This window comes from Lithobates pipiens, unplaced genomic scaffold, assembly GCF_037356315.1.
Source record: "Lithobates pipiens isolate NorthernLeopardFrog02 unplaced genomic scaffold, aLitPip1_a1.2 Scaffold_22, whole genome shotgun sequence".
Classification (NCBI taxonomy): Eukaryota; Metazoa; Chordata; class Amphibia; order Anura; family Ranidae; genus Lithobates; species Lithobates pipiens.
The window spans coordinates 303,257,886-303,272,188 of record NW_027507784.1 but is presented as its reverse complement, the minus strand read 5'-3'; the positions used below and the strand labels follow the sequence as shown (position 1 = coordinate 303,272,188).

The window sequence follows — 14,303 nt, the reverse complement described above, 5'->3', positions numbered from 1 at the left end:
CATTGGGAAGTCCTTGTGCATCAGAGGGGGGGGATTGTTGCTGCTCTGTTGCCCCACTTTTTTCCTGCCTTAAAGATGGCCCTGAGGGGAGAAGCCACCTCCCACACCATGCGCCCGGCCCCTAATCTCCATGCAGGGCACATGACGCATGGATTTTAATGTGTTTTTTTTTTAAGCACATGATTAGAGCCGGGGGCTAATGTCTTCCTACTTTTCCTACTTTTCCTCCCAGACAATTAGGAAGCGGATCCTGAGACCCAATTGTCCAGGGAATCTTGGGGAGGAAAAGCAACGGCCCCGGCTCCTCCCTCTGCAAGCTGCGGGCCCATGTGCAGCGAGGAGCAGCAGGTGGAGGGGCAGAAACAGCCTCTTCAAGGAGCTCTATCCCGGATCTAGCACCAGAACCACCACTTCATCATTGTCCTCCCAAGCTAAGGCCATGGATCGCAGCCTTCCCATCCGATCCGTCTGGTGGGGTAGTGTGAGTGAGGGGGCCAGGTTTTTTTGCCACCCCCCCAAAAAAAATTCCACGCCAGGTGCCACTGTATAAAACAATACATGAAAGTGGGGCAGGACACTCTCTGTGCAGAAGCAGTGATTTCTCTACAGATGTCCAACATGCCCCTATAGCTCTGCAAATGACAAGCTCATGCTCTCTGCTGACTGAAGAGCTATAGCACAGGAGGAGTGTGTCTGACCTCTGCAGAGAGATTACTGCTTCCACACAGAGAGCAAAGGCCCCTTTGTACAGCATGCCGGCAGGGGACAGGTTTTTCTGCACAGGCTTTCACAAAGTATTACATCTCTCTGAACATCAACATAATAATAAGAGGTATATAATCATTAAAACAAGCTGTTGCTGCCCCTATGCCACAGCCTGTGTTTGCCACTAACAACCAGTAACATCTGCCTTATTTTATAACCAGCACTTGGAATCTGCCATCTAGAATCTGGTCGCTTTGCAGAATTTGCAGCTCCATTACTCTGGATTTGATTCCAAATAGTTTCCAGTCAGATACCCATAATCCCTTGGTGCTTCTTTTTCCACCCCATTGCTGGAAAGCCATCTGTATATAATGATGAGGAGATTAAAAGGGGTGCACTAGTGTTCATGTCATCGTTGTCATGGTGATGGCGTAGTATGCCTCTTGCTGGTTAGTAAAGGAGATTTTTATTATAGCAATATTTGCAGATGGATTTATAGTAATCTCTTATAATTATGGGCACTGTATGGCATATTTTATATATATATATATATATATATATATATATATATCTACCTACATCAGCATAGTCCTTCTGTTTGAACAGAGCTGAGTTTAATGTACACATCAAATATGCTTGTGCTTGTCATCTATTTCATTTAAGGCAGATGTCACATTATTATTATTGCATGTACAATTATGCTTTTAAAGGGAACTTTTTATGATTAAAATACAAAGGCCGTGCATTATTAAGCCCTTAACGTTCTCTGGCTGTCTCTGACTCCGTACTTACTAAATCACTGACTTGGAGCAAACATATAACAAGTGCTAGCTAGTACTTTCACCCAGGTTGTATGTATGTGCCTATGGCTCTAGCCTAGGGCTGCCACCTGTTCGGGATTCACCCGGACATTTCAGGTTTTGAATGATGTGTCCGGGTTTAAGTCCACCTAAAACCTGCACACAATATTCAGACAGGAATGCGGCTCAGAACAGGGCCTGATAGGAGGGTGAGGGGACACTATGCACACCACATTACTATTCTATTTGGAGCGCCCTTAGCCCTTGTACACACGGTCGGAGATTCCGACAACCAAATCCGACGGATTCTGTCCAACGGATATTGTCCGAAACTGTTGCATACACACGGTCGGACGAAGTTGTTGGAAAATCCAATCGTTCAGAATGTGATGACGTTATTTCGTTACGACGGAACTACGTTCAGGCTAGTAGCCAATAGCTTTGGTGTAGGAATTTGATCTGAGCATGCGTGGCACTTTTTCCGATCGGAATTCCCTACACATGATGGGAGTATGTCCGATCGGACCAGTTTGTCGGAAAAAATTTCCAGCAAGTTGGAAAATTTGGTCCGACGGATATTCCGACGGAAACAGTCCGATGCTTACCACACACAGTCGGATTATCCGACAAAACGGTCCGATAGGACACATTCCGACGGATTCTCCGACCGTGTGTACAAGGGCTAAGGTGTACCAGGTCTGTTGCAACCATATCGTTTATGCAAAAAAATAAATTTTTGCTGTGTGCCACTAAAGTGGTCGGGTTTGGCTTGAATCCCTTGAATGTTTTTATTCCCTCGTGATGCAGAGTTTGTATATACACAGTATGTGTGTATATATATATATATATATATATATATATATATATATATATATATATATATGGATGGATGGGTAAATTTGCCTAAGCACAGCCCTGAAAACTTTACCTCTTCCCTCCTCAACCATAGCAAGGTACTTCCTGAACTTCATAGCTGTATGTCTGCAGTAGGAGATCTAAGACACTGCTGCATCTGACTGCTAACATCAGGAGAAGTTGGATATGGCGATGTCACTACAGTACTGTTCATGGTTCTCCTTGCTGGAGAGGAAGCTGTACCTGAAGACCTGCTTCTACTTCATTCATTCTGTGAATCTGGGCTTTCTGCACCTCTCCTGCTGCTTCTTGGTCATTACCCCACCAGTCCAGCCATCAGGGGAACAACTGTGACATGACAAGTATCAAAACCCTGCTCCTATACTAAGATGGTTGCCTCCACATGGTGACATGGCGCAGGAGAAAGCTCAGCTGCAGGGAAACCACAAGGAATACTGGTGACGGAGGGCACAAATGAAAAGAAGGTTATGACTAAGACCGGCCATACATGGTCTAGAATCTCGGCTGATTCCTACTGAACCGGCCAAGATTTGAACCATTAGTGGACAGGCTGAATGTACCAAGTTGATTGTTCGATCAACTTGGGTATAACCAGCCTGCCGGCTGCTATAGCCCCTAGCGATAATCACTGATAATCTCCCTTCTAACCCATTCCCCCCACCGGGGGAAGACAATGGCCTGGCAGGAGGGATTCCCCTGTCAACACTGTCTGTGTTGATGGGGAATCGTGTGAACCCGTGGTTGCAGGAAAGAAATTTACACTGCCAATGGACTGCCTAAGGCTATTTGCCAAAACATGTAAGCTGTTTTTATCTTCACTATTCTGTAGCTAAATAAAGACTTCAACATGGATGTATAAGTTTGCGTCTCTCCTTATCTATTTGCCCAATTTAAGAGGGCACATGCACAGACACAACAGTTTCATGTCCACACTTATCACACTTCAATTTGTGATTGCTGGAAACTATAGACAACTCAATGTTTTGCAGACATACTGAAACAGCTCTTGTGCCTAAAAGAATTGGGTGACAGGGCTCACCTTAGCTTGTAGTCAGCATATCCTTTCTGATTGGCTCTCAGTTTTGATAATATCATCTTCAGGATCCTCATAAAGATCAGTAGGTTGATCTGAGATGGAAATAGAAAGACTTAACACATGGAAATGTTGTAGGGAAAAATGCACTATTGAAATACATTTTCCATTTCACTGTAAAGTTGCCTACATTATGTGTGAAAATTAAACATTGTACACATCGCTCCCATTGAGATTACACTCCACAGTCCATAGTTACAGCTCAGGTTATAGGTTGGCTCATCTTAACCGAAACAGTTATACCAGAAACTTGAACAATGGATGCCAAAATGCAAAATTTTTATATTCCTTTATTAAAATAGCTCTCAAGAGAAAGTTCAGTCCAATGTGTTTCGGACAAGGCACAGTGCTTTCTCAAAGGAGGACAAGACAACTACTCACACACCATTACAAATAATCATTTTTAACACCCCATTCACACTTATATCACTTGTCATACAATTTTGGACATCAAATTTGCATGACAAGTCATACCCTGTGTTTTTCAACGATAGTCGTTCAAATATGTGTAACCTAAAGTCGTAGCAACTTCAAGTAGTTCATGCACTACTATGGTTCAACTTTCATGCAACTTGAGGTCCATAGACATCAATGTTAACCCACAAAAGTTGCATGAAGGGTCATGCCTGAATGTTTTACATGCAACAGTGGGTCTGACTTTGCAGAGAGACAAGAAGTCACATCCAAGTCACACCTATTCAAAGTTGCATCAAAGTTGCACTCCAAGGTCGCAGGACTTTGGAGTTGAACAAGTGTTAATGGCAGAAAAAGGAGAGAGAGGCGCCAGGCAAATCCTTAAGCAGCAAACAATTTATTAAATAAAAACACAGGATAATGTGTACAATGTACAGAGTGGGTAGGTGCTTCCTCAGCGGTACACAGGAGTGATTTCATCGCGGCTCCGGCGCTATGAGGAAAGAACATGGAGAAGAAATACCCCCGAGGAAAACCACTTTAACTACAAAGGTCTCACAGAGAATTATCGGAAAGCAATCTTCAAAGCCAAAAAGGACCACTTCTCATATACAATCTCAACGGCCGCAAACCAACCACGGGAACTGTTTAAACTGGTTACTCAATCAATGAATCCGGTGTGCCCAGAACCCCCAGAAAGTGAATCCCAGGATTACTGTGACAAACTGTCAGATATTTTCATCGATAAAGTCAAAACCATCAGGGAAACAATTTGTCAGAAGAAAACATCCAACCTGAGCCAGCAAATACATAAAGAGGATGTCTGCACCAACATACCGCAACCGCCGAAATTTTCACTATCCCCAATTACCGTAAACACCGCAAAAAACATCATTAATAAACTGCGTGACAGTACCTCACCTATTGACATCATCCCCACAAAACTACTGAAAGAATGCTCCGACATCGTGGCTCCAACCATAACCCACCTCATAAACAGATCATTCCACGAAGGGATTGTTCCCAGCATCCTCAAACAAGGCATCGTCAAATCTCTACTCAAGAAACCAAACCTGGACCCTCAGGATCCAAACAACCGTAGGCCAATTACAAGCCTCAACACCATTTCTAAGATCATGGAGAAAGCTGTAGTACATCAGCTACAACTTCACCTGGATACTCACAAACTCCTGGACCCGCTTCAATCAGGCTTCCACCCAGGTCATGGAATAGAAACAGCCCTCCTCAAGATTTGGGATGACGCCCTCGAAGCAGCAGATGACAGAGAGCCGTGTCTAGTACTGCTAGACCTAAGTGCAGCGTTTGATACAGTAGATCACAATATTCTACTCGTCCGCCTCACAGAAGTAGCCAGAGTCCAAGACATAGATCTCCAATGGTTCGCGTTCTTCCTAGGAAATCGGTCACAGACAGTGAAACTAGGAAAATTCCTCTCCGAAACTCAGGCAGTCACCTGCGGAGTCCCTCAAGGCTCTCCTTTGTCACCCGTTCTCTTCAACATTTACATTCGCCCACTCCTTCAAATCATCAGATGCTCAGATCTCTGCTTCCACTCTTACGCTGACGACACGCAACTTTATTTCCGGATCAATGGAAAAAAAGATCACCAACAACTTGAAAACTGCCTCAAATCAATAGAGGACTGGATGACCACTAACTCCCTCCAGCTGAACGAATCAAAGACAGAGCTTCTTATCTTACACCAAAATCATAAGCCCGCAACCAAAACCTCCTGGTCTCCACCAACCGTCTTTGGGCAGACTATCTCCCCAAAGACCAAAGCGAAGAGTCTCGGGGTTATTTTAGACGCACAAATGTCAATGGATGCGCAAATAGGATCTGTAGTCAGTGGATCTCACCATCTTCTGCGCATGCTTCGCAGACTCATCCCTTTTATCCCAAAGAATGACAAAGAAGTGGTAGTTGGAACAATCATTAATTCACGACTGGACTACGCAAACTTGCTTTACATAGGATTACCACAATATCAACTTGCGCGATTACAACTGATCCAAAACACGGCGGCAAGGCTGATAACAGCAAAAAAAACCTGGGAATCCATCTCTCCTTCGCTGAGGAGCTTACATTGGCTAACCGTAAAAAATCGGATCACGTTCAAGACCCTTTGCCTCACCCACAAATGCGTGCATAGAGAAGCTCCGCAATACCTAATGGAGAAAATAAATCATTACACACCAAACCGCAGTCTTCGATCACCAAACAAAAACCTCCTCCTCATGCCCAAAGTCCGGTATAAATCCAAGGGGGATTGGAGATTCGCTGTCCAAGGGCCTCGGCTATGGAATGCTCTACCAATCAACATCCGCCTGGAAGAAAATCACTTGGCTTTTAGGAAAAAACTCAAGACCTTCCTCTTTTAGCAGATGATCAAAGCTCGCCACAGCACCTAGAGGCGATTCAGTTCGCATTGTGCACTATACAAGTATTTCATTCATTCATTCATGAGTGGCCGGAGCCACGTCGCTGCGTGGGAGTCCTCCGTTCCAGGTAAGGAGCTCTGATTTTCCAGTAGCATCCTCCGGACCTTCAAAGCGTATGCGCCACTGACGTCAGTGGCTGCATCCAAGCTGAATATCTTGTAAACCATATACGTTTAGGAGATATTCATTTTACCTTCAGGTAAGCCTTATTATAGCCTTACCTTTAGGTAAAAATGTGCAAGAGGGGGATTCAAGCACTTTAAAACTGTTCAAAAGCATTATATTTTGTATGGTTTGTGTGTGTGTGTATGTATATTTATATAGTGGCAACAATAATTATTTGATTCCCTGCAGAAGTTTGCCCACTTAGAAAGAAATGAAGGGTCTATAAAAAAAAATCATGGTGTATTTTAAATTATAGAGACAGAATATCAATCAAAAATCCAGAAAAAGCACATAATTCAAATGTTATACATTGAGTTGCAGTTCAGTGAGTAAAATAAGTATTTAATCCCCTACCAATAAACACTAATTCTGGCTCCCACAGACTGGCTACAGTAAGTACTCATGAGGTACACAGATTAGTTTGGTTAAGGGCCGGTTCACACAGCGGGCGATGCGAGGCGACACGACTCGCCTCGCCTCGCTCCCGCAAGTCGCCCCCGTTCTGTACAATGGAACCGTTCTGAGAGGAGCGACTCGAGTCGCTCCGACTCAGAAAAAAGGTTCCTGTACTACTTTTGGGCGACCTCGGGGCGACTTGCATTGACTTCTATACAGAAGTCATCTGCAAGTCGCCGCTGAGGTCGCCGCAGGTCGCGGCGAGGCAAGTCGGAGACGCCTCGCCTCGCCTGCTGTGTGAACCGGCCCTAATTTAAGAAGGTGCTCCTAACAACAACTCGTTATGGGTATAAAAGACACCTGTCCACAGAATCTCTTTCTTCCAGTCAAACCTCATCATCATGGGAAGACTAAAGAGCTGTCAAAAGATGTCGGGGACAAGATTGTAGACCTGCACAAGGCTGGAATGGGCTACAAGAATATCAGCAAGCAGCTTGGTGAGAAGGAGACAACTGTTGGAGCGATTGTTCTCAAATGGAAGAAATACAAAATAACCATCAATCGCCCTCGGTCAGGAGGTCCATGCTGGATTTGGCCTCATGGGGTAAGGATGATCATGAAAAAAAGTGAGGGATCAGCCCAGAACTACACAGGAGGAGCTTGTAATTGATCTCAAGGCAGTTGAGACTACAGTCAAAAAACAAACCATTGGTAACACAATACGTCACCATGGATTGAAATCTTGCAAGGTCCCCCTCCTCAAGAACTCACATTTACAGGCCCGTCTGAAGTTTGCCCATGAACATCTAAATGATTCAGAGAAGGATTGGGAGAAATTACTGTGGTCAGATGAGACCAAAATTGAGCTCTTTGGCATTAACTCAACTCACTGCGTTTGGAGGAAGAAAAAAAATGCTGACTATGATCCTAAAAACACCATCCCTACAGTTAATCACGGAGGTGGAAACATTATACTTTGTGGCTGTTTCTCTGCAAAGACCCTTTCACACTGAGGCACTTTTCGGATCTTTCACACTAAAAAAAGCACCTGAAAAGCTCACGAAAAACCTATTTTCATTAAAATCAATGAATGCTTTCACACTGGGGCAATGGGCAGGCAGGGCAGTGAAAAAACACCCCCCTCCATTGAAATTAATGGAAAGCTCTTCAAAAGTGCTCAAATGTTTTACTTACAATTTAGAAGTGCCTCAGTGTGAAAGGAGCCTAAATGTACAGGCTAACTTTGCCACATTTAGAGACCAATGGATCAGGCCATGTATTGTAAAATCTTGGATGAAAACATTCTTCCCTCAGCCAGAAGACTGAAGATGGGTTGTGGATGGGTCTTCCAGCATGACAATGACCCAAAACCTACCGCCAAGACAACAAAGGCGTGGCTCAAGAAGAAAAACATTAAGGTCATAAAGTGGCCTAGTCAGTTTCCAGACCTTAATCTCATAGAAAATTTATGGAGGCAGCTGAAACTTTGAGTTGCCAAGAGACAGCCAAGAAACCTTTAGCCCTTGTACACATCGGAGATTCCGACGGAATGTGTCCTATCGGACCGTTTTGTGGGATAATCCGACTGTGTGTGGTATGTGAGAAAAGGGTTATTCCTGCGCCTAATCAGGGAAGAATCCGATAATCGTACTGCTGCATACACTGAAATGGGGATGCTTGGGTCCCAATAGCAGAGTAAAAAGGTAAAAAAGTAGTGATGCGCGGTACTATAATAGGGAGTTGGCCTAGGAGGCTTAATAAATTCTATAGGCACTAAGATTGTGCGTGATATATATATTCCCGTATACAGTAAGAGAAAGGTATATAAAAAGTTGTGTGTATTTTTATAAGGGGGTGGTGGACAACTCTCACCACTATAGCATGATGATATTCAAGATAGGAGACAAATGTAATGAGTAAGAAAAAAAAAGAAAAAATTGCAATGCTTGGAATAAGTAATCCCTAATGCGATTTTATAACTGACAGAATCGCATAAAGTGCCAGTGCTAGACAATAAATAGAATCATGAAAGTATTAACTACACCATAGATTAAATAAAACAATATATATAAAGCAGTCACAAAGAATAGTGAATCGCAGTGCGATTTGTTCACGCTGACAAAATCGCATAAAGTGCCAGTGCTAAAGGTGAGAAGGTGTGTGGAATATTCTATTACACAATAAGGTAAATAGGATAATATGTATAAAACAATCACCAACTCGATAAAACGTATGTGCAAGAAATGGTGAGTTGTAGCTGCCAGAAGTCGCATAAAGTGCTAGTGTCACAGAAGTGGTAGAACAAGGTCCGTGCGGGTGTTCTCTACCATATAATCATCAAAACAATATTCCTGCGACCGTGAACAGCTCAATAGTTCAATTGTGCAAAAAATGACAGAAAATCAAAATAAACGCATAAGTAATATTGGTGTTAAGGGAGTAAAGAGAATCCCACAAACTAATCAAAAAACTGTGTACGATACCTACAAGAAATTATATAAAAAATAACAATAGCATATATCAGAGTGTGACCATTCTGCTTTGTGCGATAAACGGTGGCGATTATGTCAAAAGTCGCATATATCGACAAATCGCATATAATGTCCGTGTCTGTATATAAGTGCACAGAGCAATATAATCGGTGATGGTGGTGAAAGAGGTGAATATATCCCACGTGGTCCTGTGTGGTTGGAGTATGGGTGTCCCCTTACCTTACAGCTGTAAGGTAACAGCCTGTGATATGTATATCCTCAGAACTCCTGTACTTTATCCCTCGAGGTCTTGTCCCGATATTTACAGATCCTGGTATCCACGGATCCTGGCGTCTCCTGCCTATCACGCTGTGTTGGTCCCTTTGAGTATTTGCTCAGCAGCACTCAGCGTGGGGGGGGGGGGTGTAGGTTTACCTCGGCAATTGGTGCATATGTAAGGGGTTAAAGAAATAAGGAGGAAGGGAGCCCCATAGTGTAGTAATTCTCAACACATATGATTTATTACAGCAAAACAGTAATGTACTCACAAGCAGACAAGTTTCAAATGCAGTGTATAAACGAGCCTCGAGCTCGATTGCGTCACTTCCGGTAGCGTCCCGACGCGTGTTCGTCACGGTCACGTGACTTCATCAGGGGATGTCTAGTGCCCACGGAAGTGTCTTTAAATAGAGACATTAATAGCTAATTTGGCGGCCATTTTGGGGAAGACCCGGAAGTATCCCGGCGGCCATTTTGTCGTCTACATGGTCGCCGGAAGTATACGGGCGGCCATTTTTTTGGTTATTCCGCCGTTTTTTATCATGTTTATGGCCAGAAAAAACTGTGTGGCCATTTTTTGGGGAGTGTCTCCAGCGGGGCTTGTCTTGATTTACATAGGAGTGTCATCGCCCCCTTAGTAACGAGTGTTCATAGTTACAGATGGAAACATGAGGTGATGTTTAAAAACATGTGATACGGGCTGCAAGTTAAACCTATAATGTAGGTACCAGACACATAATTATAAGTAAAACAAGTGCTGGTAAATAATGTCTGAACATTATTAGATTTATGCTAGAGTTGCTATAAAAATCCTTAATAAAAATTACATGTAAAAAATATAAAAGAAGGTATATAAAATTTAGAAAAATTATTACCATATATTTATTTATGCGTAAATATAAAAATTTGTGATTCCTAATAGAGATATTGGTGCCACGAATAAATTAAGGCTAAGGTAATTTATGTAGCCTTGTTTTGATAAGCAAAAAATAAAAAATAATAAAAATATTTAATGTTATAATTATATCGAAAATATGTGATAAGCGAGGTTAAAGGATTAAAATTAAAATCTGAAAAAACTTTAATTAAAAAAATATAAAAGATAAAAATAAAATGCATATAAAAACAAAAAAAAAAAAACGTTCTCAATGCTGCCGGAAATGACGTATGGAGCAAGATGTAAAATTACATTCAGGATAATCAGAACACACAAAGAGATTAAAATAGAGTACATATAGAAAATATGCATGTATGTGCACCCATATGCGTAAATACCTGTGTGTGTCACCACCATAATTAGATACAACCCGGTGACATACAGGGTGCAAACATATAAAATGTCTAAACCTATATATAACGAGAGGAGCTCTAAGAGAGAGATTGGGGGGCGTTGTGAATGAGAGGTGAGAGAAGGGCGGTATATGGACTATAAAACTCTAAAAAATCCTAAAAAAACGGAAGAAATCGCAGAGAGATGAAGAACGGTTAAAAATCGCTAATAAAACAATTCAAATCAAATTCCACGTTGAGGCCCTTTGGCGTGAATGTGTCTAGTGTGAATATCCATTTGGACTCGATTTGGCTGAGGGTTCTTACTTTGTGTCCCCCTCTCCAATGTTTAACATAGGGCTCAATCCCCCAGAATTTAAGTTGGGAGGGGTCTTTCTTATGATGTAACGCAAAGTGCCTTGATACGCTGTGTTTGTCAAATCCCTTTAGTATGTTCTTCACATGTTCTTTCACGCGTACCTTGAGCGGTCTCTTGGTACGACCAATGTATTGGAGGCCGCAGCTGCATTCTAATGCGTATACTACTCCAATCGTGTTGCAACAGATGAATTCTTTGATGTCGTAGCTATTGCCTGTGCTGGTTGAAGTGAATTCTTTTTTCTTTTCATTCGGGCGTTTTGTTCTGGTGCATGCGTAGCATCGTTTGCAGGGAAAGAATCCTTTTCCCGTGAAAAAGGAGAGACCCCTACTCGGTGGGTCTGGTATATTCTTCACTATTTTATCTCTGATAGTGGGGGCTCGCCTGTAAACAAATTTTGGGCGAGTGGGCAACACATCTTTCAAGCATGTATCTGAGCGTAGTATCTCCCAATTGCGTTTAATAATTTTTTCGACTTGTTTAAACTGTACATTAAAGTCCAGGATGATCGGAATGTTATCTTGTATTGTCCCGTTATGGGGTTTATCTCTGATGAGATCTTTGCGATTTAGTCTTGCTACTTCTGATATTTTTTTGTTAATAAAATCGTCTTCGTAGCCTTTTTCTATAAATTTTTGTTTAATTTTTTTAGCTTGATCGAGAAAGTGTTCCTCCTGTGTGCAATTGCGTCTCAGGCGCATGAGTTGGCCTTTTGGTATGTTGTAAAGCCAATTCCTGTGGTGGCAGCTTTCCAGTGGTAAATAACTATTGCGGTCTACGCTTTTAAAGTGTGTTTTAGAAAGAAGTTTTTTATTCTCTTGTATTATTTCCAGATCTAGGAAGGTGATAGATTTATTATTTATTTCCCACGATAGTTTTATATTCCTATTGTTCTCATTTAGCTTCTCCAGGAAAGTAGTTAATTTTGATCGTTCGCCTTTCCACAGGATAATCACGTCATCTATATATCTCCGATATGTATACAGTTCGCTTGGAGGTTTAGTAAACACTTCTTCTTCCTCCCATTGTGACATAAAGAGGCCTGCAACGCTAGGGGCGAATTTAGCTCCCATGGCTACGCCCGTCTTTTGGTGGTAATAATTTCTGTTGTACCAGAAGTAGCTATTTTTGAGGCAGAAGTCTAGACATTTTATCAGGAATTTTCTCTGAGAGCAGGGGAGGTCTGTGTATTTCCGTAATCCCCATTTTGTTGCCTCACAGGCTTGATGGTGCTGAATAATCGTATACAGTGAGGCTACGTCCGCCGTAGCAAGCCACCAGGGTCCCTCTTCTGTTGGTATACCATCTATAATTTGTAGTATGTGTTTGGTGTCTCTCAGATATGCACGTGTCTTCTGTACAGCCGGCTGCAGATAGTAGTCGATATATTGTCCCATTCTCGCTGTCAAGGAGTCGATACCATTCACTATTGGTCTGGGAGGTGGGTTTTCTCTATCTTTGTGGATTTTCGGAAGGGAGTAAATTATTGGAGTTTTACATGCCTCGGGTATTAGATATTTGGCTTCCTTCTTATTGAGTATATCCTTCTTTAGGCCTAAATGTACCACTTGTTCGAGGGCTTTCCTACATTTAAAAACTGGATTGCTCAACAGTCGGACATATGTGTCCTTATCTTCAAGTAGAGAGTTCATATTTGCATTATATTGCTCTTTGGACAGTATTACGATGCCCCCTCCTTTATCTGCTGGTCGTATGACCAAGTCTTTCCTTTTCGTTAATTTCCGAATCCCGCTTTTGATATATTTCGGTTCATCTCGTTTCTTTATCTTTAGATCTTTGACCTCTTCAAGAACAATGCGTTTGAATACTTCTATATGTTTATTATCTTTTGTTACTGGGTTAAAAGTGGATTTATTTCTTAAAGTGCTGTGCATGATTTCTTCGGTAGATCTTGTGGTCTTGGGTTTGCAGGGGTTACTAATTATGTATTTCTTAATATTTAGTTTCCTCACGAATTTCTGGATTCCAATATAGGTTTGAAATTTATCAAGGTTTTTTGTAGGTGCGTATTTTAGACCCTTATCCAGCACCCCTATTTCTTCGTGAGAAAGTGGTTGTCCACTAAGGTTAAAGATTCCTTCGCCCTTCATTCTCTTTTTCTTTTGTGATCTCTTCCCCCCTCTGCATCCTCTCTTTCGGGTGTTCTTCTCTGGCTCCTTGGATTTTCGTTCCTCCTTGGTGGGTCGTTCTCTCGGCCTCTCTCTAAAAAAGACCTCTCGTATTCCATGTCAGATTGTCTGTGTCTATCTGATCTATCATCCTCCCATCTTCGCTCTAGGGGTGCATAATAGTTATATGTTGGAATTGGGCTCCTTTCGTATGTACGGTACGGTGTTTGAGGAGGAGGGTTCCGGTCTATTCCTTCTCTTCTCTCGTGTCGTCTATAGGGGCTTCTTCCCCTTGGTGCTTGTGTATCATAGGGGCGCCCTCTATTGTCATTGTTAGGCCCTCTGTTGTCTCTTTGCTGATAGTGTGTTCTATTATCATAGTAAGGTCTTGGTCCATTATTCCTTCTGTTATTCCTCCAAAAGGGTTTTTTCCAGCCATTTCGGGGTGTCCTATCCTGATGGTAGGGTCTTCTCTCATTTTTATAAGGTGTAAGTCTTCTATCGTTTTCTCGGGGAGTATGTTGGTAGTAATTGCCTTGTCTGTCATTATTCCTCATCGTGTCAGGTCTAGTTCGTTCATACGTGTCATATGGCCCAGTTTGATTTTGGTTTTCTTGGTTTACTCGCATGTTGGTGTATTCCGGTTGTACTCTTACTAGTTTTTCTGGGGTAGAATAAGTTGAAATTGGGTCTAGGTGTCCCACTTGGCTTTGCCATTTGAAAGCTCGATCGGTTTTGAAATCATTCATGTCTCGATTATATTTCTTGCTTTTTCTTTGTTGAACTTCTCTATCTTTTTTTGTGAGATCTTTATTTAGTTGTGCTGTTAGGGCTGTGAATTCCGCTGTATCTTTATATATTTCCA

General features: G+C 42.2%; 1 protein-coding gene across 2 annotated transcripts in view; it reads right to left on the bottom strand.

The window, feature by feature from the left end:
* Positions 1 to 14,303, bottom strand: part of LOC143924809 (glucagon receptor-like) — a 166,956-nt gene that overhangs the window by 22,846 nt on the left and 129,807 nt on the right. For both annotated transcript variants that reach the window (XM_077449277.1, XM_077449278.1), the window contains one exon: positions 3,421 to 3,509. In XM_077449277.1, the coding sequence (XP_077305403.1) occupies positions 3,421 to 3,509 (89 nt within the window). The remainder of the gene's footprint in view (positions 1 to 3,420; positions 3,510 to 14,303) is intronic.